Source organism: Mesoplodon bidens (assembly GCF_964165515.1).
Source record: "Mesoplodon bidens genome assembly, chromosome: 2".
NCBI classification, from domain to species: Eukaryota; Metazoa; Chordata; class Mammalia; order Artiodactyla; family Ziphiidae; genus Mesoplodon; species Mesoplodon bidens.
In genome coordinates, this window is record NC_138177.1 from 49,795,949 (window position 1) to 49,822,337 (window position 26,389).

The 26,389-nt window shown below is 45.5% G+C and overlaps 1 protein-coding gene across 10 annotated transcripts in view; it reads left to right on the forward strand.

Annotated features, from left to right (window-relative positions):
• The window catches only part of SRGAP2 (SLIT-ROBO Rho GTPase activating protein 2), a 242,266-nt gene that overhangs the window by 160,680 nt on the left and 55,197 nt on the right, over positions 1-26,389 (forward strand). For 8 of the 10 annotated variants that reach the window (XM_081219057.1, XM_081219060.1, XM_081219062.1 and 5 more), the window contains exons 5-10: positions 3,114-3,176; positions 11,757-11,972; positions 12,546-12,674; positions 20,491-20,715; positions 24,367-24,468; positions 25,537-25,734. In XM_081219057.1, the coding sequence (XP_081075183.1) occupies positions 3,114-3,176; positions 11,757-11,972; positions 12,546-12,674; positions 20,491-20,715; positions 24,367-24,468; positions 25,537-25,734 (933 nt within the window). The remainder of the gene's footprint in view (positions 1-3,113; positions 3,177-11,756; positions 11,973-12,545; positions 12,675-20,490; positions 20,716-24,366; positions 24,469-25,536; positions 25,735-26,389) is intronic. The other 2 variants (XM_081219059.1, XM_081219061.1) reach the window with 1 other exon arrangement.

Consider the following 26,389-nt stretch of genomic DNA (forward strand, 5'->3'; position numbering starts at 1 on the left):
CACGCTTGCCCCCAGAGGCACACAGTTAAGGTTTCTGAAATAGAGAACGGTGGCCTTTTATCGTCTGCGCAAGGAGAGGTACAGGCTATTCCTGCCTCTCTCCTCGAGTCAGAATTTCTCCCAATTGCTGGGGACTTTATCATAACTGTAACCTGGCTAACAGCACGTGTGTTCCCAGCCCAGCCCGCAGCCTGAGGGAGAGTAAGTCAGAATCACTTCAGCAGCCTGTTCAAATAAACAGGGATAGTAGTTGAGTTGTCCTTTTCCAACTAATCAGTACAGGAAAGGAAACATCTGCCGGGCTTAATTGCTGTTTTATTGGTTATGCTTTTTCTCCCCCTCTCCTTCCCACCTCCTCTGGGGACTAGGTTATTTAAGTCATGGGTAAGCAGCAGGGTAGAGGAATGGGAGCTTTCTCCTGTAACCTCTGCCATCTAAACACCAGGAGGTGTAAGGGAGGCTGGGAGGCTGGCAGGGGGAGTTGGCCTGGAGGCAGGAGGGCAGGATGTTTGGAAATGATACTCTTGGTCACTTCCTGGCCTTGTTGCTGATCTGTGGCTGGTTGGTGAGTCATTTTGCCTCACTTCAACTCCTTGGGCCTCTGCTGCTTCAATGGAGCTCAGCTCTCCTCACAATGGGAAGGAGAGGTTGGTATGTGAGATCCTGGAAAAAGGCGTTTCCTCTTACGGCTTCTTCCAGTGGTTGAGGACATTGAATGAGAGTCATTTGGGAATAGTAAGTTTAAGGCTAGCAAGATACTCCTGAAGCCATCCATTTTGTAGAGCATCTTTTTATTTATTTGTTTGTTTGTTTGTTTGTTTGTTTTTGGCTGTTTTGGGTCTTCGTTTCTGTGCGAGGGCTTTCTTCTAGTTGTGGCGAGCAGGGGCCACTCTTCATCGTGGTGTGCGGGCCTCTCACTGTCGCGGCCTCTCTTATTGCGGAGCACAAGCTCCAGATGCGCAGGCTCAGTAGTTGTGGCTCACGGGCCTAGTTGCTCTGCGGCATGTGGGATCTTCCCAGATCAGGGCTCGAACCCGTGTCCCCTGAATTGGCAGGTAGATTCTCAACCACTGCGCCACCCGGGAAGCCCTATAGAGCATCTTGGTCCCTGAGGAGAACCTGCTGATTATCTTGTGCTCTGTGGAGGAAGGCCAACCCCCCGTACACTGAAATGGGGGTGTTGGAATCTAATGTGGACTCAAGAAGCCAGGCAAAGGATGGCAAAGAATTATAGAATGGCAGAGGTTGGAAAAGACCTTAGGAATGTTTAAGCCAAAGACTTTCATTTTATGGAAAAGAAAACAGAGGTCCAGAGAGATGGACCAGGTTGTCCAAAGTTATTTTCCTGATAGTGGAGGAGCTGGAAATAGAAGAGTCTTGTGATTGCCAATTCAGGGCTCCCTCCGTCCCTCTCCACGCTACCAGGTGTAAAAATTCATGTCTGCTCACAACAAAGGTCACACATATGTTATATTCCATAATTAATTCCTTAATAAAAAAATGGTGAAGCATAAAGGAAGAGTGCAAATGACTGCTAAACATGTAAAAAAAAATTTAGGCTCACTAGAATTAAAGGACTGCAAATTAAAAGAGGATACCATATCAAATTTTCAAGACAAAAAAAGGTAAAAAACATTCTTATATGCTTCTATTGGTATTTTAAATGGGTACAGTTTTTTCCAAGGGCAATTTAATGGTATAAGTTAGCAGTCTTTGACTCAGCAATGTTACTTCTAGGGGAAAATAATGACAGGTGTGTGCATAGATTATATACAAAGTAATTAAATACAGCATGTTTTAGTACAAAAACTTGTAAGCAAAGTAAATGTCCAAGACTATAGGAACTACATTAATATAATCTATTATAATACTATAGAAGAATAATATGTAGGGAAATATTCACAACATATGTCTAAGTGGATAAGTTACAGTGTGTATAATGCAATCCCAATTCTATAAAAATCGTAGAGAGAAAAATGTATAACAGTCTAGAGTGGTGATTTCTTAGGGGTAGGAATTAAGGGTTGCTTTTTCTTTTTTGAGGTTTTCTACAGTTTTCTTATTTATTACAATAAACATATATTCCTTTTGTAATCAGAAAAAAAGTATTTTTAAAGTCATATATCTTAAAAAAAAAAAAGCAAGATCTTAAATGATTATGTTTCTGACATGCAGGACATCTTCCTTTCTTTGCCTGGGAGCTGAGCTGTACCAGGGGGTAGGTAGTATTATACCTTCTGTTAGAAGGGCATTGTTGGTGTCTGATTTTTAGTAGGAAAGAACTGGAAGGAGCTGGCAGAAGATAAAACAAAGGTTTCCCCTCTCAGTGACCCAGTGATGCCAATCAGTTTTATGTCCTGCTCTCGTGGGCTTGGCATAAAACACTCAGTATCAAAGGCGTGACTCATTTCCTTCCTGCTTCCTTATTCTTCTCTATTTCTACCCTTCTCCCCATGTAGTTAGATGCCAGCCCTGGGCAGCAGCAGCGAAGAACCTGAGAGCCACCACTCCTTAAGATTAACCTGTTGGAGGCCCCTTAACGTATATCATCAGTATCAAGTAACATTAGCAACCAGTCATGATTGAGGTACCACTGCCCTGGGAGTTTGAGGTAGAAATAAAGCAAGTAAGAGGTATAATTTCTTCTTGCTTGGAGGTTCCTATTTAGTCAGGTACTGTGAAGTCCTTGGATGTTTATATACGCATGCCTATCTCATCCTATTTCACATCTTACTTTCCTCCACAATTCTCAGGAAAGCCTGACTGCAAGGATTCAAGAAAGCTCGTCCCACCTAACAACGGTTGCCAAGTGGGTTGTGGCTTTCAGGCCTGCTCTTCGGGGACCAATTGAAAAATCAAAGGCTACAACCCATTTTCCCTCCACACGATTTCCTTTGCTAGGCTCTAGAAGGGGCACGTTTCATTTTATTAAAACTCTTTTAGTAATCTGACCATAATTTGGTCTGATCGGAGTGGTTATCTGATTTGCTGGGTTAAATAATGGGCCTTAATTGAGTCTGTGTTATTTGTAGAGCCCATGCTGCCCTTGCCTTTGTTGCCCCCTCCTCCTTCCTTCTGTTTCCCAATTAACCTTCATTCCTCTTTCTTTGCAGAGTAAAGAAGTTGGCCAGCAGCTCCAAGATGATTTGATGAAGGTCCTGAATGAGCTCTACTCGGTAAATCAGCTGGGTTGCTTGGCTCTTTCACAAGCAGAGGGAAGCAGCATTTGGCAGCTTGTGGCCATACTCACGTCAGCAACAGAACTGAGCTGAGGTTGAGGACAGTGCATGGTCCCCACTAGGGATGACTTCACCCATCTCTTTTTTCACACTCTTATTTTCAAACTGGAATGAGCCCAAAGACACTTTCTCAAAATAAGATCTCTCTTCAGCTGTGCAAGCTGACTCTGGCTTCTTTGGGGGCATTATCACCAGAGACCAGCCAAGGCCTAGGTCACCAGCACAACTGACCCTCATTAACAGCAAACCAGGGACCCCTGAACCTAATGGCAAGGAACATAACTTGCATTGCTCCATGGATGATACTCGCCCTACTGGAAAGGACCTGTTGTTCAAAGTTTTGCATCAGTTCTTGGATTGATCTGGTTTGAGACTAGAACGAGTGCTCTACAGGGACGCAGAGTCCTAAATGCCCTTAACATAAGGGACCAGTTCAGGCAGAGAGAGCTTTGTATCGACTCTCTGGGGCTTTATAAAGGCCACACCTCCACTAATGAAGGGCCAGGCTTTGGGTTTGGAGAAGAAAACACAATTTGTTCTGAAGTGACTGGCGCTTCAGGCACATGATGCCTGTGGCTGATGTGCGTTTCTTCATGCACTGGGAGGTGGTGGGGGCTGTTTCTCCCCCAGCCGTGTTTCGTTAATTATAATTAAAACAAACACGCACACCAAGGAAATGCCTGCTGCCCTATAGGGAATATTCCTATTGTGCAGCTAAAGCCTTTCAGGGCCCTCTTCTCCAGCTGGGCTGTGCCAGGCCTTTGTGTCGTTCTCCAGGATTGCCCCATCCTGTTTTGGAGGTGAAATTGATTTCCTGTGTTTACTTGCTTATTCACTGCATTTTTTCTTTTTCTTTCTTTCTTTCTTTCTTTCTTTCTTTCTTTCTTTCTTTCTTTCTTTCTTTCTTTCTTTCTTTCTCTCTCTCTCTCTCTCTCCCTCCCTCCCTCTCTCTCTCTCTCTCTCTCTCTCTCTCTGTCTCTCTCCCTCCCTCCCTTCCTCCCTTCCTTCCTTTCTTTCTTTTTTTAAATTCACAGGAAGACAGGCAGTGGCGACATGTATCACAGGCATTTGGGATCAGAGAATTCCATGTTCTTGATCCAAAAGCCTAGGTGTGGCCACTTTGTCATGGCAACTGTTAAGCAAGTAAATAGGGTAGAGTGGTCATCAGCTTTGTCTCCAGTGATGCTCAGTTTGTTTGCAATTTCTACTCTGTTACTCTTCTGCTCTGAAGCCAAGTAGATAGATGGTTCCCTTTGGTTCAGTTCCCAAGTTTTCATTTCTTTCAAATGAAGCTAAGGCTGTTTAAAAATAGGAACCTGTTGACGTGAACCTTTTTCAGACTGGATGAGTTTCCTGAACCCTCTGGTCTTTTAAATGCTTTACTTCTGCTCTTTATTTATTTTTAGAGCATCTTCTAGGCACGAAGAAGAGCTACTACTCCTTTCTCCTGGCAAATAATTCACTAAGATAGAAAATGATGCATGTAGTCATTATATGAATCCTTTTGTTTTCCCATAAGCATCTTGGGCCTCTGCTGTTGCCCTTTCTGGGGAAGAGTCAGGTGGGTAATCAGCAAACTGCAAACCAGTATAAATCCAGTGTGCCACGTCTGCAGTGGGACTTGAGGCAGCAGAGGAAGAGCAGCATCTAGGGATCTGTTAGCTTTCCTCAGAATTCTAAGTCTCCTAATATGCTGATTTTTAAAAAAAAAAATAAATAAATAAATAAGTGAAAAGGCATAATATGTGTTGGAGTGAGAAAAAACCTTGGAACTCACTGCTCTAAGGAGGGCCGAGCTGGCACCTTGGGCTATAGTCTTCAGGCCATCCAAATTTGCCCAGGACTTCACTGGCCACCATGAGGCCATAGTCCACGCAGAGCATAAAGTCTTCCCATTAGTGTGCAAACCAAGAATTGGCTGGGCTTGGTGTCCCCTTTCATTGGGTGAATTAGTACACACTCTTAGAATCTATCCAAGGCCCAAACAAAAATTTGACATTTTCCTCTAGTAGGCAATGGGAAGAGAAAAAAGTAGAGAACACTGGAAAGTTCCAGAGAAGGCAGAACAGTCTGGTGCAGTGATTCTCAAGCAGGGGGATTTTTTCATGCAGGGGGACACTTGGAAACGTCTGCAGATGTTTGTGACTGTCACAGCTGGAGCAGAGGGTGCTGGAGGTCAGAGTGCAACTGAAATCTTATCATGCACAGGACAGCCCTCACAACAAAGAACTGTCTGGCTTAAAATGTCAATAGTACTAAGACTGACAAACCCTGGTCTGATGACTAGAATCTCCTGAATTAGGCAACCCAGATTCTACCCAGTCTCCACCAGCTATATGACCTTGGGGGATGCTCCCGACCTCTGTTGAGCCCACTCTCCACATACTCCATGTGCTGGTGTCTCCATTTCCTTGGGGGTGGGGAGTTTGGGGGAGTCATGCTTCATGAAATATCAGACTATAGTTAAGGGTCAGATGAGTTTTCAGATTCTATAGGCCATTAGAAAGCTCAGAGAATAGAATGATGAGTTGTTTCTTCTGGAGGGTGAGATAAGTGTAGGACTAGTCTGAGAAAGGCACCATGGCATTAGGGTGACTGACTATCTTGTTTTACCTGGAACTGAAGGCTTTCCTGAGACATGAGACTTTCAGTGCTGAGCCTAGGAAAGTCCTGAGTAAGCCAGGATGATCGGTCACCCTATATAGGACAGTGGTTTCATCAAGTAGGAACTTGGGACTATTGTATGCTAGCTTTGAGGAGATACTTGCTGCATATACTCTCTCTGTGTCTCTGCCTCTCTAAGAGGAGTTAAGAAGGGAACAAAGGAGGACTTCTTTTCTTTCTTTTTTTTTTTTAATAAATTTATTTTATTTATTTATTTTTGGCTGCGTTGGGTCTTTGTTGCTACATGTGGGCTTTCTCTAGTTGCGGCGAGCAGGGGCTACTCTTCGTTGCAGTGCGTGGGCTTCTCACTGAGGTGGCTTCTCTTGTTGTAGAGCGTGGGCTCTAGGGCACGTGGGCTTCAGTAGTTGTGGCACATGGACTCAGTAGTTGTGGCTCATGGGCTCTAGAGCGCAGGCTCAGTAGTTGTGGCTCACGGACTTAGGTGCTCCGCGGCATGTGGGATCCTCCTGGACCAGGGCTCAAACCCGTGTCCCCTGCATTGGCAGGCACATTCTTAATCACTGCACCACCAGGGAGGCCCGGGAGGACTTCTTATAAGGAACTTTCCCCTTATTTGATCTTCAGTAAGGGCCTCTATAAGCAATAGAAGTTATTCGTGGGCATGGGATAAGGGAAATCAAGGATGTAAAGACCCACCGTATTCAGTGCTCTTCTTACCTTGTATCTGCCCTTAATGCCCACAAATACCTCTTTTTGGGAAACTGATCACCTACGGGTTGATAATTTAGGTTTTTTGTTTGTTTGTTTTTTGAGGTACGCAGGCCTCTCACTGCTGTGGCCACCCCCCGCTGCGGAGCACAGGCTCCGGACGCGCAGGCTCAACGGCCATGGCTCACGGGCCCAGCCGCTCCGCGGCATGTGGGATCTTCCCGGACCGGGGTACGAACCCGTGTCCCCTGCATCAGCAGGCGGACTCTCAACCACTGCGCCACCAGGGAAGCCCTAATTTAGGTATTTTTGAACCTTGATGATCCAAGGGGCAGGATCCAGGTGTTCCCAAATAAAGATGCCTTTGGGCGAGAGGCCCAGACTCTCACCGTAAGGGGCCAGCTGCCTCTCTGTACCTTCCTTTTATCTGCCTGAAAGGCCTTTGATTTTCCTGACTTGGCGCTCTGTGCCAGGGGCCGCTTGCCACAGCTGCTCTCAGAGAGCAATCCCAGTGAGCATTCTCCTCCACGTGCTTTTTACCCCCTAATGGGCTGGCTAGTTTACAGGCCATGGCATAAGTGGTTTTCATTTCCTGACTGATGAATCAGGAATGCCTTTGAAGTCAGAGCACACTGCTTCCCAAAGAACTCTGGAATTCTCTGCCTCAGTTATACTCAGAGGCTGTATCTGGAAAAGCCCAGCAAGGTCCCATAGAAAGGATTGAAGGTGGGGGCACTGAGCCACGTGGACTGGCTGGGTAGGAAGAGCCAAGGAAGCCCTAGAATTGAGAAAGAAAGAAAAGGTGTTGGGACACTGGAGCTGTTGTTGCCCCAGAGGTTTCAAGCTTCTGTCCTCCCCGTGAATATATGTCCCCTTGATTTGGTGCAGCAGCTGTCTGCAGAGCCACTTCAGACTGGAATTTAGCACCTGCTCCCTTGAAACAATGTCAGTTAATAGTCCCCCCACTCTGCCCGCCTGTTTGTCTTCAGCACTCGGCACTAAGGATACAAAGACACGTAAGAGATGTCCCTGAACTCAAGGCATTAGTTTTCATAGAAGAGACAGAAAAGCAAAGCAGTAAGTAAAATACGAGGTGATGAATCTTTCACGTGTCTACACAGAAGAAGGGCATGAAGTCAGGCTCCTTGGAGAGAGACTTGAATTGAGTCTTAATCGCCAAGAGCTCTTTTTTGTTCTCTAAATATTCCTTTTTTGCTGCATCCTGCTCTTGTTGCATGATGCAATGTCTTTTCATTTCTCATTGATCTCTCTGGGGATATTACTGATGGATTACTTTTGACAAGTTTCCTTCTTACTGTGTACTTTCTGTTAACTCTCAATTGTTTGCTTTGGTCTTGGTCTTTCACATTAGATATTTTCCTTAAATGTTTGGTAATATTTGCTGCCTGCTCATATTTTGAAGTGAGACACTGAACATCTGCTTGGAAGTTTTGTGTCAACTGTGGTCTTTACTTTAGGGTGATCTGACTGCACCGGGTCCATGGGGAAGCCCTGATACCAGTCTTTGTAGATCTTTTATATCAGATGGGCAAATTCCTCAGATAAGGCTCTTCTGATCGCCTGCCTATGTCTGGGGGCTGAGTCATGAAGAGGCCTGGCCACCTCAACATTCAGCATAGAAGTTTCCTGTTTTAAGTTCAGTACCCCTATCCTCAGCTGAGCCTGGTGTCCCCAAGCCAGAGAAAATAAACCTCTAGTCTTCCACCACAGAGGAGGAGGGGATGGGGTCTGGGAGTCTAACTGTTCTCAGGTGCTCAATAGTTTCTCTGGTTTTTAGCTCCACCTTCATCCCACTGCCACCGACTCCTCTCAGGGCTTCTGTGATTTACTGGTTGCTTCTTGCCTCTCCCTACTTTTGGTTTAGGATTCAGTAGGTCAGTTACTACTCGCCTCTCCCCTTTTCATCTTCTGCTTTCATTCTTTTTGTTTTTCTCTGTTTATACCTAAAAGATAATAATAAAAAAACCTCTTTTCTATTATTCTAGTGTGGCTTGGGGAAGGAACAGAGCTAAAGGCATGAATTCAATATTTAGTTGTTCAAAGTAGAGTGAATTCCTTTGTAGAACTGCAAATTTAGACTTCTGAGTTTTTCCCCTAGTTTGTTTTGCCTCACTATATATATTTCTCCAACTCCTATCTTGACTTCCCTATTTCTCCACTTGTTTTGACATCAATTATTCAAGCTTCAGCCTCAGGATACCTAGTTTTCCCTTGAGTTGAAAGACACTAGTTATACTTCTGTATTTGCAAAGAGGAGAGATTCAGTGTCATTAAGTCATTTGGGCAACCACATTGATTGTAAAACTACCACTGTGTGTATATTTCTTAACCGGGAAGCAGAAAGGAAAACACAAAAGAAGTGGTGCTTACCCTTAGGAATTTATAGTTTCTTAGATGAGGTAGTGTTTTACTCTTTTAAAGCAAGTTCTTTAGGGGAAAGGAGTAATATAAATTGTTGATTTTTATTACTTCATTTATTGTCCTGTTGACACTATTCCTTTGACCCCTTTTTTTGTCTCTCATGTTCATTCATAATGTTTCTTCTTTATTTATTATGCATCTTCATGGAATAAGAAATCACTTTCTTAAAATCAACTCACTTTTATAACTGTTCACTCAAACTTTTGAATCCCTTGGTCACATTCAGGTCAAAAGAGAAAAAGGAGCCTCCTATCTGCCCTTCTTCTGCCAAGATAACAGATGCCTCTTTCTTGCTTTTTAGTCAATCTGGAAAGACTGAATTACTTAGGAAAGTTTTTAATGCTGTCAGTTGTTAAATATTGCTCCTCCTGTGTATAGAATATACAGAGTAGGTCTTATACTTATGGGAAATTATGTCAGGTTCAGAATAAGGTGAAGCTGATTTAAAACCTTCTGCATTATTATTATTTAAAGTCTAAAGTACTTTGACTTTGTCAGTGTCCCAGTATTGTTTACTCTTTCCCCCACCTCCAGCTAAGAGAGGAACATACCCACAAAATCCCTCTAACCCAGGATTTCTCAGCCTCAGAACCATGGGCATTTGGGGACAGATAATGTTGTGACAGTCAAAAATGTCTCCAGGCATTGGTCCTCCGGGGGCCAAATTAGCCCCCATTTGAGCCTACTGCTCTCACTCACATTTATAAATGAAACCAGATTCTCTTTTTAAGCCTCTCTTGACTAAATTTAGCCTTTCCTCCCAACTAATCCAGCCGTAGACATAGGCAGAGGAGAGACACTGGTGCTTAGTGGCTAAGAATGTGGACTTTGTGGTCTGACAATCCTGGGTTTGAATCCTGATTCTGAAGGCCCAACACAGACAAAAATAAATAAAATCCTGATTCTGATTCATTTACTAGCTGTGTGACCTTGGGTGTGATAGTTAATCTCTTTTGAGTCTCAGCTTCCTCATCTTTATATTGTTTTTTTTTATTTTTAAATTTATTTTTGGCTCTGTTGGGTCTTCGTTGCTGCACATGGGCTTTCTCTAGCTGCAGCAAGTGGGGGCTACTCTTCGTTGCAGTGCACGGGCTTCTCATTGCGGTGGCTTCTCTTGTTGCGGAGCTCGGACTCTAGGTGCACGGGCTTCAGCAGTTGTGGCTTGCGGGCTCTGGAGCGCAGGCTCAGTAGTTATGGCGCACGGGGTTAGTTGCTCTGTGGCATGTGGGATCTTCCTGGACCAGGGCTCGAACCCGTGTCCCCTGCACTGGCAGGTGGATTCTTAAATTCTTAACCACTGTGCCACCAGAGGAGTCCCTCAGCTTCCTCATCTTTAAAAGTGGAAATAATAGCATGTCCTTCGGACTTGTTGTGAACATTAAATGAGGTGACGTACATAAGACCCCTGACACACAGGGTGTACTGATAGAGATTATTATTAGTATTACACCCTGGCTCTCCTCTGTTGTTCAGTCACTCCCCCCACCGCCACACACACACACATACACCCCAACCCCTACACTCTCTAATTCTCCCTCTTATGGCATCAAAATGTCAGCACTCTTGAACTTCAGCTTGCTTGGTTTGTAATCAAGCATTTTTAATTTCCAGATAGAAGAAGAGGCTCCCTGTGTGGAAACAGAGAGCTCCAGCAGGAAGGAGCAGGCACCTGGTGGCTGGAAGTAGTACGTTTGGGAGGAAATGAACGTAGGTCCCAGGCTTTCCAGCCTCCTCATTAGGAAAGGGGACTAGACTCCCAGACAGTTGCTTTGAAGGAAAATTTGAAAATTGTGTCCTCTCCTTTGATACTACTTCCTTCCTGTGGCAACTCCAGTTTCATTTGATGTGGATTTTGTTCCTTCTTAGGCTCTTACGTGAAATTTTCTGCAGGTTTACCATCTTCATGGGGTTGTTGTCTAGATCACAGGATTGCTACAAGAATGAAATGAGAAAATGTGTGTGTAGCACTTGGCACACAGCCAGGAACATACTAAGTGCTCAGTAAATGGTAGCTGCCCTTGTTCTTGCTGCTGCTGTGAGAGAGGGTGTTTGATCTGGATAAAGCCAACAGACAGATCCCTAGGACGTGAGGCCAGTAGAAAGCGGGTTTGGAGCTCTTCCTCTTCCCCATTTTATGTGAAAGTCCCCAAAGTATAGGCTACTCCACAGGCTGTGCTGCCCTCTTCAGGGTCCCAAACACCCCAGGAAGGCTTTGCTCCTGGGGTCTGAGTGGTGGTGTTTCCCATCTTAGTCTTGTGAGATGACTAACTGATGGAAATTACTATTATTACTACTATTACTATTAGTAATAGTAGTATACTATTACTATACTATAGTATACTATTACTACATTAGTAATATAGTATATTACTATAGTATACTATATTATACTATTACTATGCTATACTATTATTACTACTATAAATTACTACTATTACATTCCTGTATAAAATAGAAATGCTTATAAATGTTAATAAATAGAAGTAAATGATCTCGGGTGGAAGACGTAAAATCATTTTAATAATAAGACATGTTGGCTCAGTTCAAATACTGCTTTCCTGTGCTTTGGAGTGGTCGTTCATATAGAAAGTTTGCTGAACCAAACCGTATGAATTTTGCCCTTAAGGATATGAGGATATTGCTTCATGGGGGAGAGGTCCAGCTGAGTCTCTTAGCCTGTAAAACAGAGAATTGACCCCATTGGCTTGACCTCTAGGGGTGGGGGTGGGTGGTGTCTTACAGGTCATGAAGACATATCACATGTACAATGCCGACAGCATCAGTGCTCAGAGCAAGCTAAAGGAGGCCGAGAAGCAGGAGGAGAAGCAAATTGGAAAATCCGTGAAGCAGGAGGACCGGCAGACCCCACGCTCCCCTGACTCCACATCCAACGTCCGCATTGAGGAGAAGCATGTCCGGAGGAGCTCAGTGAAGAAGATCGAGAAGATGAAGGAGAAGGTGTGTAGGCTCTGGCAACTGTAGGGGCTGGGGAGGAACATTCTGGAAGTCAGGACTGATGGGAATTTTCCACTAAGCCCTGTGGAGAGCAGAACAAGGAAGCTCTGGTTTCCTTTAGTGCCTAATGACCTTGCTGTCTGCCCTGGAAGAAATCCTAGGTATTGGAAGAACGTGGGCATCTGTAGCAGACAAACAAGAAACAGTAGTTGCCTTTCCTAAGCCTGGGAGGGGAACCGTAGGGTTTGGCTTCAGATGTCAGGTGTTCGGAGGCAGATATAGTGACACCTCCTTCAGGGTCGTGGTGTAAGGACGGAGAATGGAATTTACAGATAGAACCAAAGTGGGACACGCATCTAAAGTAGGGAGCCTCATTAACCTTTCCTGGATTGATCTACATTATGCCCTTGAATCTCATTAAACAGAATTAGAACCCAATTTAAGGCAGATGCGCATAGGGAGTAACAGCACAGTTGTGGTTCTCGAATGTGCTGTACTTTCATCTTTTAGAGAACAATCTCCCCTCTTTAAAAAAGAAAAAAAAAAAGTAAAATTGAACTTTTGTTTCCTTTTCAGCGCCAAGCCAAGTATACAGAGAATAAGCTGAAGGCCATTAAAGCCCGGAATGAGTACTTACTGGCTTTGGAAGCAACCAATGCATCTGTCTTCAAGTACTACATCCACGACCTGTCTGACCTTATTGATGTAAGTGCTGAAAGCCAAGGGTACGAGGGCGCCTCTTTCCTGGATTCGAAGATCTGGTCAGGAGTCCCCTAGTTCTGTTACTCAGGCATCTTAAAGCATTCTGAGAACAATTATGAAGATGGTAGCCATGATCCCTCAGGGGCTTGTCATGTACCAGGTACCAGGTAAAGCAGTTCATAATTTTTTTCATTCAGTCCTCACTGGAATCCTGGGAGGAAGGCATTATTACCTCCACTGTTACAGATTAAAGTTCAGAGAGTTTAGATGACTTACCCAGAGTCAGATAATAAGTGACAGAGGGAAAAGTGGTACCTAGGTCTGATTTCTAAACCCAGGCTCACAACCACTGTGCGCTTCTGTCTCCTAGGAAATACTCCCTTAGATCAGGTACTTGCCCATAGAAGTGAGTGACAAGAGCTGAAGAGTTAGAATGTCATACCTTATATTTATATAGCACTTAATATTTCTCAGTATTATCTCATTTGATTGTCTTGTCACCCTTTGGGATCAATATTACTATCTCCAGTTTGTAGATAAGGAATCTAGGTAGGGCTCTAAAGGGTTCCTGCCCAAAGTTAAACTGCAAATTAGAGTCCTGGTCAGGAAGGTATCCAGATGCCTCTGACATGTGACCCATACTTCTCGCTGTGGCACAAATATGAGAGAAGCAGGATATGAGGCTCATGTGTTTTGCATGGGGCAAGCACAAGGGATAAGGGTTTTGTCTTTGGCCTTATGGGTCAGCCTTGGCCTTGTTTCTCCTGCTGCTTCTCCTCACACCTTATAGTTAAGTCTTGCAATCGATCTCACCTGCAAACTCCAGTCTGGCCCAGTTCTGAGCCAGCCCTGACTGAAGCTGTGTAAGTATACCCTTCCTCACCTCTCTCTCCTGTCATCAAAGTGAGGGGCCTGGAGCCAGCCGACTCAGCATAAGCATCCCAGTTTCCAGGGCTTCAGGCAGACCCTGGCCAGTCTCCTCTCGAGGCCTGATATTTGCCTCTGGCTGTCAGCAAACAGTAGCTGGGTTTTGCAAGCCTCTGGCCAGACCTCACATACTTGCCTGTCTACCTTGGTTTCTCCGCGAATGAACCTGCCACACTTCACAATGTCATGTGTGGTTCTGATCTAAGATGCACCATTGCATAACTAGCTGGGTGATCTGGGGCTTGTCGTGGAACTGGTTTGGAACTCTGCTTTGTCTCCCCTCCACCCTCTGGCAAACTGAAGAACTGGGCTAGATCATTGGGTACTTAAATCTGGCCTCACATTGGAGCTGCTTGGGGAAAGTTTCTAAAATACAGATTTATGTCTCCCTTCAGCCAGGACTTTTTGAGTCAGTAGATTTCAGCCCCTTAATGCCCTGGGTGTCATTGTCTTGCTGGGGAAGTGGAGCCCTGATCCCTGTTCAGGCCCTGCTTTGTTCTCTCTGCTTGTTGATGCCAATCTGAACACTGTCCTTCAATGGAGGTCAGGACCCTAGACAGGATCCTTTCTCCTCCTCAGGGGAACAGCTCCTCACTGTTGGGAGAGAGGCCTGTTCTCAGCATGAGGAAGAGAATCACTTCTTTCCTGTGCTCAATTTCTGCTATTTATCTCACATTCGATAAAAAAAAAATCAGCCTGGGCGGTCCGCCACACCTCTGCTACTGGTTTGTCCTTTTCTCTTTCTTTTGCCCCCAGAGTAGCTTTCGTTACCCTTTCACCAAAACCCTGACCTCAGGGGAAGAGAGGGGCTACTGCTAAGTCAGTCACAGTCCACAGAGACTCCATCAAATGTGAGTGGGTATTTTAAAATCAGTCCAAGAAGCAAGCTATTTTGCTTCTTATTCTCATCACTGGAAAAAAAAAAGAAGTTTGTTAAGAGCCTGTCTTCACAGGGTGCTGTATGAGGTGCCATGAAAAAGCAGTCTGCCAGCCTCTGTGGTGATCAGCCAGGGCATGGGTCTAGGTCACTATGAGCAAGTCCAGGCTGGTAGCATTCCAGGCCATACGGATAGTAAAGTTGCTCTTGTTTTATTTTGTTTGTTTGTTGTTTGTGTTTTTCCTGAGGTGAAATTAATTACTCTTTTTTTTAAAAAAAGCTTACATTATTCTGCTCTACAGATGTTCATTAAATATTACTTGGGATGAAGCTATGTGCTCAGCAGCATCAGGGGTACAAAAAGAATAAAGTAGTTCTTACCTTAGAGGTATTCACAGACATACAGACAAATCATTTCTATGTAACTGGCTAATTGCAGCACCAGGGCTAAGCACAGGGGGCCCTAGGACAGTATTTTTTCAAACCGTAGGTCATGATCCATTAGAGCCATGAAATAATATTTATGGGTTTGATTTATTATTTTTTTAATGAATAGACTATACTAGGATAGAATAGACTAGAACAGAATGGGAATGAAAATATCAGGGTGCATCATACTAGTAAGGTTAAGTTTTATTCGGTGAAACTATTGTGTTGGGGTGTGTGTGGGTGTGTGTGTGTGAGAGAGAGAGAGAGAGACAGAAAGACAATATAAGATGTATTTCTTACTAAGTCGGAGGTCAAAAATGTTTGAGAGCCAGTGCACTAAGAACAGAGGAATGTCTTTTAGTCTCTATAAGCTCCATGAGGGCAGGAACCAAGTCTCCTCTTTACCTTAATACATACATACATACATACATACATACATAAGTATAGGGCTTACTGAATAGCTGAGCACATAATCTGTTTATTGAAGGAAGAAAGGAATAGAAGGAGGAAGAAGATGATTTCCTAAGCCAAGATTTTTTTCCGTTTTACGCCTTTCAACACTGTTCTCATTGAGATCTAATTTGCATACAGTGACTGAACTTAAGTGTTAAATTGCAAATTGTGGAGTATCCTATACCCTTTTAACTTACATCTCTATCAAGATGTAGAATATTTCCATCACCTCAGAAACTTCCTCTTTTCTCTTCCCAATCAATCCCGCACCCTGAGGCAACCACTGTTCTGATTTCTTTCACTGTGAATTAGTTTTGCCTGTTGTAGAACTTCACAAAGATGGGATTTTTATATAGTATATATGTTTTTATATCTGGTTTCATTTGCCCAGCATGATGTTTTTGAGCTGCATCCATGTTATTACATGTATCAGTTAGTTTCTTGCTTTTTCTTGCCGATCTGTTGCCATAAAAATGGCCAAAAGGATGCTTTGGCCATGAACCAACAGTTAGAGCAGGAGTGAGTGGGGAGCCCGGGTCCCTTGGCATTCTGATCTCACCAGTATCCAGAACTTGCTTTAAGATGTGGGATGAATCTTGTGCCAGTCCATTGCCATCTGTTACGGACACCATTCTGCCTCCTTCCTGGCAGTGTTGAAGCTCACTGTGTGCTAAGGCATCGAGGATAACTGAAAGAAGTGATTTTTGTCGATGTCAGTCCATTGACACAAGGACTAGCCCTTGACTTCTTTTTATTATATAGTATAAGATTTAATCTCAGATTGTAGGAATCTACACGAGGCATCTGACACACAGCAGGAAAACCTTGACTTCAGCCCAAAAAGATATTCTGAAGTGACTTGAGATAGTCTAAGAACCACAGGCTCCTTGGAATGTGCTTCTCTCCCCCAGGAGCAGATGGAGGAATGAAGAACCGGGCATTGTCCTCATGGAGTGTTGTGAGTGCTGTGTGCGTGGGCAGAGAATCTGTGACACCATGTGCACCCAAGTCAGATAGGAGGGAACCCAGCTTTCTCAATAGGACATTTTATTAAGGGCAATTATTTCTTGCTTCCGTAGAAGTTTGAAGTGGGTGTTTCCTTTCTAGGCCTTCTCTAGAGTCTCTGGGTGAGACTGTCAGCTGGTAAAGGGTTAATGAGCTGTCAGTTCAAGTCATCACACATCTGGAAGGGCTATCATTAAGTTCTTATAAAAATTTGATTTCCCCTGAGAGAGTTTTCATCGAACATTTATATAACCCAGAAATGGCCAGGGGAGCCCGGCATGGCCCCAGAACTCATCAGAAGCCATGGAAAGCATATTTTGTCCCCATTGTGAGCAAAATAATGTGCTGCCTCTACTCACTGGGATTCTACTGGGAACAGGGATGAAATATTCAAATCTTGTTTACCTAACCTTGCGAGAAGTTGCTTCTTTGTTGAAGCCTCAGTTTCTGGCTCTTGCCCTTTCAGATATGTGGAGAGCCAAGGCTCTGGAAAACCTATTCTGAATCTCCCTGGTTGGCTGGAGGCATAGAGGAGCCGGAGGGCACATTGTGAGTCACACCCCCACGCGCTGACACAGAGAAACTACAGAGCAGTTATATAATAGAGACAGTGGACTGGCCCAAGAAAGTTCCATGTCTTCCGAAGGCCATCCAGACTGAGTAAAACAAAAGGCTTCAGTGGCCGCATCTGCCCACTTGACTTAGATCAGTATTCAGCCTAAGTAGATTATTTTCTGGGAGGCTAGAATCTGTATTCCTGGCATCAGTCAATCAACTGATGTTTATTAAGTGCCTACTATGAGCAAGGCCTAATGGTGAGGGATGCAAAGAAGGAACAAGACACTGGCCAAGCCCTCTTGCCTTCTGTTGGGGCGATGTGAAATGGCGAGTCACAGAATGAGGGAGTGTCATTCTGTGTCACATGAGGGCTGCAGAAGAATGTTGTTCTGAGTGGAGGCCAAGGTTAATATATGCCAGAGTTGCAGGGCTGGCTGGCTTCCTAGGGGCTGAGAATTTGATTTGGATCTTGAAGATTGGGTCAGTTCCCAGGTGAAAGGAGTGAGAAACATTTTAGGAGGAGAGAATGCTGGGAGCTGAAAGTGGATTTGGAGATATTGGTGATCGGTGTTTGTTTAAGTGTCTGCACGGTACCAGATATGTTTAAATGTGTATCAGCCACACAACAACCTCTGAGGCTGGCGTTCTCCCCATGTGGGGCTCAGAGAGGTTAAGTAGCTTGCTTACCGTCATACAGCTGATTTGAGGCCTATGGTTTTCTAATACTTGACCCTGAACAAAGTATATCATTGGATTAGAACAGAAGAGTCTGAAGAAGAAAATAGAGGGAGATGATGTTAGATGGTCAGACTGAAGACAACTTACTCTTTGTTCTGGCTATTGACCTTGCTTAACTTCACTGAGCTTCAGCCTTCTAGTCCGGAAAATTAAAATAATACCAACCTCACTGGAGTTACTATGCAGATTAAAATGTAGAATGTACATAAAGCTCTTAGCACACTGGCATATAGTAAGCACACTTAGTAAATGAAGGCATTTTTTTTTTTTTTTTTTCTTTTTGCGGTATGCGGGCCTCTCACTGTTGTGGCCTCTCCCGTTGCGGAGCACAGGCTCCGGATGCGCAGGCCCAGCGGCCATGGCTCACGGGCCCAGCCGCTCCGCGGCATATGGGATCCTCCCAGACCGGGGCACGAACCCGTATCCCCTGCATCGGCAGGCGGACTCTCAACCACTGCGCCACCAGGGAGGCCCTGAAGGCATTTTTAAAACATTATTTATTTTTAAATATTTATTTGCTTTTAAATTATTTTAAATTTTATTTATTTTTTGGCTGTGTTGGGTCTTCGTTGCCGCACACAGGCTTTCTCTAGTTGTGGCGAGCGGGGGCTACTCTTCATTGTGTGGTGCGCGGGCTTCTCATTGCAGTGGCTTCTCTTGTTGCAGAGCATGGGCTCCAGGCACACGGGCTTCAGTAGCTGCAGCACGTGGGCTCAGCAGTTGTGGCACATGGGCTTATTTGCTCTGCGGAATGTGGGATCTTCCCGGCCCAGGGATCGAACCCATGTCCCCTGCATTGGCGGGCAGATTCTTAACCACTGTGCCACCAGGGAAGTCCCTGGAGGCATTTTTAAATTTCCCAACTGAGGAAGGTGGATGATACTTTGGGGAAAAAATGAGAGCTATTATAGGTTCTTCAGCAGGGAGTAGGCGTAACAAAAGCCATATTTGAGGACAGTGAAGCAAACAGCACTGTAAGACGATAAGAGTATGAATTAGGGTAGAGGGAGTGAGAATGGAGGGGAAAGGGGAGTTACCAAAAATATGTAAAGGTTACGAAGACTGCCTCCCTCTAATTCTCTTCTGCCCTGAAAAGCTCCCCCCACCCCCACGTACCTGCTCAGCCCTGTGGGCAGCATTACTTCTGTTCATCAGACTTACAGGCATGGAGTTCATCATCAGGGTCTACACAGAACTAGTCAAGAAGGTTTACAGGTTCAAGGGAAGCTTGGCTAGACCAGCAGCATCTCCCAGAGGAGGAAGTGCCCCTGCACGTGCAACCTCCCAATCAGCTGCTTTTGTCTAGCTTCCCTCCCAACTGAATTTAATGTCTTTCCATCCTCCGCCTCTAGTTAAGCTGTAAATGCTGTTCTTCCGCACAGCCAGGCACCTGCCAGGGCCCACTGGCACTGAATCCAGAACCCAGCCCGACAGGCACTCTGTCACGGAGCTTCTTGTTAGATGCTGGGAGGAGGAGGCACATCACATGCTTTTTCTTCCCCAATAGTGGCTGGTCCCAATGTGATCATAAAGAGGGGGAAAGGCTGGGGGAAGAGTTAAGTTAATGCCTGCTTATGGAATGAAATGGCAATCAGGCAGATGGTCTTACTCTATCCATAGATTCTTCTCTGATCTTTCTTCTCAAGTTCTGAATCTCAAAGCTGTTTAAACAATAGAGGGGATAAAAGATGGCCAAGGAATTTGGATCTCTGGGTCCTTTGGGAGGGATGGGGAATATTGTCATAGAGTTACAGAATGCCATTGCTGAAGAGGGCCTCAGGGATTATATTTAGTCCAAGTATTTTCAGACTTTTCTCTAGCAGAAGACTTCTTTCTCAAACCAGGCCTTAGATAGAATCCCAATATATTAAATAGAAAAACAGAGCAGAGCTGGTTTGGTTGAAACAGGGGCAGGAGGCTCCAAGTCCTGCTAGTTGGGCTGCCCTGTTACCCCCTTCTCAAGGGCAGCCTGAGCACAGAACCATAGAGCTCTGGGCTACAGCTTGAAAACCACTGACCTGGCCAAATCTGTTCATTTTACAGTTGAGGAAACGGGTTCAGGGATGTGGAGTGGCTTTTCCAAGGTTGCTTGACTTCCAGTGTTTTTTTTATACTATTGCCTCTTTCATAGCACTTTTTTTTTCCATGTTACTTCAATCAGGATCCTTTAGATGATGTGAATTTTCCCAGTAAGGCTTATGTTTAGAAATTTTTCATCTCATAAATGCTGTCAAGCAGGAGCTTTAGTACAGAAATCCTAATCTACAAGTAAGGCCTGTCCTAGAATGTTGGGAGTTTGCCGGAGGCGGGGGTTGATGACCAGTAGAGTCAGCGGCCCCCGCCCCCACATTCGTTTCTTCTCTCACCTGGAGTTCTCTTGCACCACCTCTGATTTCTGAACCTGAATGCTGAAATGGCCTGGCTTGATTGGTATATGGTGACTAAATCACAGTAACCCTGAGGGAGTGGCAGGCTATATTTTTATTGTTGAATTTTGCTACAGTGGTATCCCCAGAGGAACCTGAAAATAGAAGAATATTCTCCTTAACTCCCAACTCTTTTATGTTTACTGAAGAGCATGATTACGTAATTTCATTTTGTCCCAGTGAGTCCTCTTCATTCCACCCACCTCACAGTCCTCTAAGGAGTCCTCCATATCAAACTAGGAGTCAAGAACTGAGAAATATCACCCAGATCTTAGAGGGTCAGCCCTCTTCCGGCTGCACAGCTAGTCTTGTTGACAGGGTCAGATCTGCCCTGGGGGCCACCCTCCCCCTCTGCCAAGCCCTGTGGCTGTCCATGGTTTGCTCACCTGCCTTCTCCGTTCCACAGCAGTGCTGTGACTTAGGCTACCACGCCAGCCTGAACCGCGCACTACGCACCTTCCTTTCCGCTGAGTTGAATCTGGAGCAGTCAAAGCACGAGGGTCTGGACGCCATCGAGAATGCTGTAGAAAACCTCGATGCCACCAGTGACAAGCAACGCCTCATGGAGATGTACAACAATGTCTTCTGTCCACCTATGAAGTTTGAGTTCCAGCCGCACATGGGGGACATGGTGAGAACCTCTTCCCACCCGCATGTCCCCAAGGGGCTTGAGCTCACTTGTGTCTAGATTTACTGCACTCAAGCTATGTTATTCTGGGGAAGGCAAGGCCTGGGGCTGGCTTCATGTCCAGTGGGTGAAGCCCATCCCAGCCATTCAGCAAACAGCTCCTGGGTGCCTGCCGTCCACTAGGCTTGACCGCAGACGTTGGGGATTAGAGCCCTCAGGGAGCTTACAGTCAGCTGAGTTGAGAGTTAGAAATATGCACAGGGAGGGGCACCCAGAGGGACCAGCAGGATCAGAGGAGGTGAAAAACAGCCAGCGTGTTTTAAAAGCTACTAACGGTTCAGTATGGCAAAAGGGAAGGAGAGAGGTGGTGAGGCTGAAAGAAGTGAGAGCTGAGATGGGGCTAGATACTAATGGGGACGGAGGGCTAAGCAGGGTGATGACGTGATCTTTTGTCACTCAGCAGAGTTCTGAAGGATCTAATTTTCTTGGGTTTAGAAGATTGTGATAAAAGCTATAGTTTTGCCTGGGTATTGAACAAAAAAAGAATGGGTACCTACAGAAAGGACAGGAGCCAAGATGTCAACCCTAAGAATGGCTATCCAGGCAGCAGTGCATGAACATGGGGGCCCTGTTTATGACTTTTCACCTCCGATGACTAAAACAAGAAGGGCCTAAATAAACCGAAGTGAGAGGAGTGAGAAGCTCTCTGGTTTTCATTACCGTGAATCTTGTGGTTTCTCTTCTGGTGGTTGTACCTACAAATCAAAGTGAATCTTATTGCTGGGGTAAGAGCCACCATTTGACCTGTGGGTCAGATCAGGAGGAGGATGTATAGGCTTACATAATAGAAAAGCTCAAGATGGATCTTCAGGCATGGTTGGGTTTCGGAGTGGGAATTTTATCAAGACTTAGTTTTTCTCTTTCTGCTTCACATCCTGTGTGTTGGGTCTATTCTCAAATAGGCTTTTATCCCGTGGGGGCAAGGTGACTATATTTCCAGCCTTATCTCCTTGTAGATTGAAATCCAGCAGAAAGAGTATCTGCTTCCCTCCTAGAAGCCCCCACAAAAGTCTCATTGTGTCTCCTTGGTCCTGATTGGGTGACGTGCTTATCCCGGAGCCAGTCACTGTGGCTGGTATCTGCAGTCGGCTGATTGGCTTATGCAGAGGTCACACACTGCATCCCCAAGTTGGGGAGAGCCCCATCCAAAGCACATGGCCTGTGTCGTGAGTGGAATGTTCCCTGCAAAGGACAGTCAGGCCAAAGTTACCGGAAGAAGGAGGAATGAATGCTGGGTGATGGAAAAACAACAATGCCCTTTCAACAAGGGAGTGGTGCTTCCGTTAAGATTAGCATCCAGATGCTTTTTAGAAAACCCTCCTCCAGAATGACAGCTGTTATACTGTAACCAGCGGATTTGCTGTCATCAATAGACCACCATGGAGAGTGGGACATTTCTATCCTAAAGACAAAAATATGGAGATGATTTCTTTCCTCCTCTCCTTCTTGGGGAAAACCAGACCATTTACAGTTTGTTTCCATTGCTGTGGCTTAGGAAGTGTCAGCATCTGAACAGATGGGGAAGTGAGATGGCAGCATGTGCAATTAGAATACGAGGGCGTATTGGTGTGTCACCAAGCCCCAGGAAGCCCCGTTCCTCACCTGCCCTGGCTTCTGGTCAAACTTGCCTCCCAAGTCCCTTCTCCAGCTGCCACAGAGATTTCTTCCCAGGAAGCAGTGGAACTTGGGGACCAGCTGAGTGGAGTGATACATTTTCTGGTGTTGACTGAGATGCCTTCTAAGCCAAACAGCTTGTCTCCATAAAGGGGGATTCCAAATGCTGGGTGCTCAGGCCCCCTCCTAGCCCTGTCAGAGCCTCATTTCCATACTCCAGAGCACAGCTGGAATGCATTACCTTGCACCCCAATAGAGGACCACTGCCAAAGCATGCATCAGCAGCCCTGCTGCTTCTTAAAGAAACTAGCATGGAGGTGGTCTTCCCTCCATGATTCCTCCCTGCTACGTCAAAGTTACTTTAAAAATCAATAGTTCAGTCTTCTGCCTAGGGCCTCCCTTTGTGTGATATAGCTGATCAGTGGCTGGGCCAGGCAGAGGCCAGGGCCAGTCCTAGATCTTGCAAAGGTTTTGCATTCCAGCCTAGCCTTCATGTGAGTGGAAAAGCAGCCATCTATCCCCAGTCACTGAGGGCTGTCTGTAGACTGTGGAGGCAACAAGAGGGAGCTGCCTGGAAGTCCTTGAACTAGGGCCAAAGTTCGGATGGCATTTTGAGCGGAAGCCCTGAAATTGGCCAAGGCCCAACACTGGTTGGTGTTCTGGGGCACTCAGCACATGAATTGATGCCAAACACTCTCAGATGTACTAGGAGGGGGTGCTTGGCTCTACCCTTGGTGCCCCCAGAGACTTGTGGGGCTCTGAATGCCTGACCAGTGACATCAGGCAGCCAGAGAGTTTCACTATTGGCACTAACCCATCCTGGCCACTGAGCTTTCTCCATTGTGTCTGCTTATCCAAGAGCCAGAATGAAGTCAGCTCTCTTCAGATCTGAGAGCTGGCTCAGGCCAGCCTCTCAGCTGGGGGAGGAGGTCAAGTCAGTTGAGAGCTTAAAAGCCAATGGAGGAAAAGGTCAAGTCCCAGCCCCCTCCATTTGAAGAGAGGTTTTGTCTTTTCAAGCAAGAGAATGGTCTTGGGCATGTGAATGTGCCCACTGCTGGGGAAGGAGGAGGCCAGTTCTATCCAGATGTCTCTTTGCAGACGAGAGGCTAAAGGACACGTGGTGGCAAGGTGACAGGAGCTGCCTCCACGTGGTCCTGCCTCCCAATCTGCCAGCCTTCTGTTCCTCATCTGTCATCCTGGGGACGGTGGGTGACCTCAAACCTATGCCATCGCCATGGGCCCATCAGGAGACAGTGGCTCAGCCATCCCCTCACACAGGGGGAAGCTTGTTGACAGCGATCCTTGGGGGGAAGGGCAGACTTCTCTCCCACACAGATCTGGTGAAGATCTGGAGTAAAACGATGGCTTTTTGAAAATGCCAAGTTCCACAAGATTCCGTGCCCTCTGGGGCCCTCTAGCAAAACCCGTGGACTTGTTCCTGGCTTCACACTTTCTCTCATTGAGTCAGAGCTCTCATGCACGGCCCAGATTTATAAACACATGCTGGCTGCCAACAGCGGCATGTTAGCCTCCTGACCCACTTCTCTCCTGCTTTCACTCTGGTGTACAGCAGGGAATGAAGGAGGGGCCAGCGAGGTGGCCACTTGGACCTCTGGCAGGAAGTCCTCACTGTGCCAAAGCTTTGTGTATCTGGAGCTGGGCTGCCTAAGGCACTCTTCTCTGCCTTAACTCCAGCTTCCTTGGAGCCCCAGGCCCTGTATAGACCTGCCCCTGCCAAGCACCAGGCTGGAGGTGGGCTCCAAAGCGAGAGAGAGATCTTTCCAAACAGGTTCCATCGCTCATTCCTGTCTTGTGCTATTTGGTCCTGGAAGAGGTCTACACACTTTGGCTTTGGATTTTGTTTTAACATAGAATTTGCGAGCTTTACAGCTTGAATATAAGTAGTTTTATTAACAGTAATGGGACTCTGACAAAAGAACTGTGTCCCCTTCCTGACCTAGTATTGCTTTCTTTTGGCAGGCTTCCCAGCTCTGTGCCCAGCAGCCCGTCCAGAGTGAGCTGGTGCAGAGATGCCAACAACTGCAATCTCGCTTATCCACCCTGAAGATTGAGAACGAAGAGGTGAGACTCAGAACCACCCTCTGAGTTTCCCTGTCAAACCTCTTGCTGCTGCCCGTCTGGGAGCAGGTGGACGGAGCATGCAGAGAATGTCCGGGCTGCTGCAAACATTTCGTAGCCAAATGTAGGCTTGGATTTTCCCCTTCTGCTACATCCTGCCCTTGAACTCCAGGAAGTTGCTCTTGCATTGCCAAAGGTTGAGCTCTATTTTGAGCTTTTGCAAAATGCTTTTTTCTCCCCCCTTTGCACATTTAATCAAAATGGCACTTGGCAGCTGTGTGAACAATATTGTGTCTCTGAAACCACCCCCTCATGCCTGGCTTTTTCCAGCATTTTCAAACAAACAGAGGCCTTTGACTTTGACACTTCAAACATCTCCATCCTCTTAGAAAAGGGTGACTTTCTTCTGGGCCCAACGTATTGGCTTTCAACAACCAGTTAAAAGGGCAGTATGATTAATTATCAGCTCCTTTCTTTTGAGCTCACATGACTTCTCACCTGGCATCTCAGTAAGTCTGACTTTCCCCAGAAAGATCAGGAAAGCCTGGGGATGGGTCACTTAGTTTGCACATGGGCAAACAGGTTCATTCATTTGTTGAAGGTCGGGAAACAGAACCTGGGGCATTGCGGGACCAGGCCCATCATACTTTTTTTTTTTTTTTAGTTTCTGCTTTATAACAAAGTGAATCAGTCATACATATACATCTGCCATCATACATTTTTAACCAGCTCTTTGTGTGATGGGGTTGGTTTGGATTTGTTTCATCCTCTCTCCCTTAGCACATCCAGCATAGCGAAGAGCTAATCTTAAATTTTAAAAGTGAACATTAAATAGCTGGGTCAAGCATGTAGCATGAAGGGAGTAGTGGTTTTAGGTCCTCACTGGAGAGAGTAGGTCCGTGTGATATTTATCACTCACTTAGCACCGTCCAGTGGGAAGCAGACCTGCATCCTCTGACAGTCTCCTCCCTCCTTCCTCAGCCCACTTCTCTCCCACTTCTCCAAGCTTCTCCATCACCTCTTGTTTTGCAGCCTGCCCCTCATGCATTATGTTGGCCCTTATCATGGCAGGTAAAGAAGACAATGGAGGCCACTCTGCAGACCATCCAGGACATTGTGACTGTCGAGGATTTTGATGTGTCCGATTGCTTCCAGTACAGCAACTCTATGGAATCTGTCAAGTCCACGGTCTCAGAAACCTTCATGAGCAAACCCAGCATTGCCAAGAGGAGAGCCAACCAGCAAGAGACAGAGCAGTTCTATTTCACGGTGAGGGGGTTCAGTGGCCTTTAAAGATCATCTTTAGGCACTGCAGCACACACAGGCCATTTGGATCCCAGGGTCCTTGTCAAGTGTCTGCAGGATATCTTATCCGGTGTCTTGCAGGATATCAAGTCTTTGAATATCTTGACTTGGATCTGGGCATGTTCAGAGACCACCCCTACACTTAAAGACACAAATATACACAAGTTGTATATCTAACAGGGACCCCCAAGAGAAAGGATGGCCCCAAGTACACTACCAAGAATATTTTCTTTTTGAAGACTTTTTTAACCAGCTAGTAAGCTTTTGTTTGAAAGTTTCCTTCTCATTCCTAGGGGTCGTGAAAGGGGGACTGCATCTCTTGGTTCTTGAGAACTATGTCGAAATATTTTGGCTAACACATACCTTGTTTTTAAAGTCTGTAATCTTTTCTAGTTGATATGATATGATATTACTTTATAATTTAAAGTGGGAAATTATTTTTCATAATTATGGCTGAAATTCAAAGGGACAGGTAACGTGCAGCATTGTTGGTTTGCAGAGAATTCTAAAACATTATATTTTGTTATTCATGCATCTCCCAGTCCTCTTTTAGACAGATGAACCCAATTTTTTTTAAGTAATATTAACAGTCCTTTGGAAGGTTGCTGGCTGGTCTTTG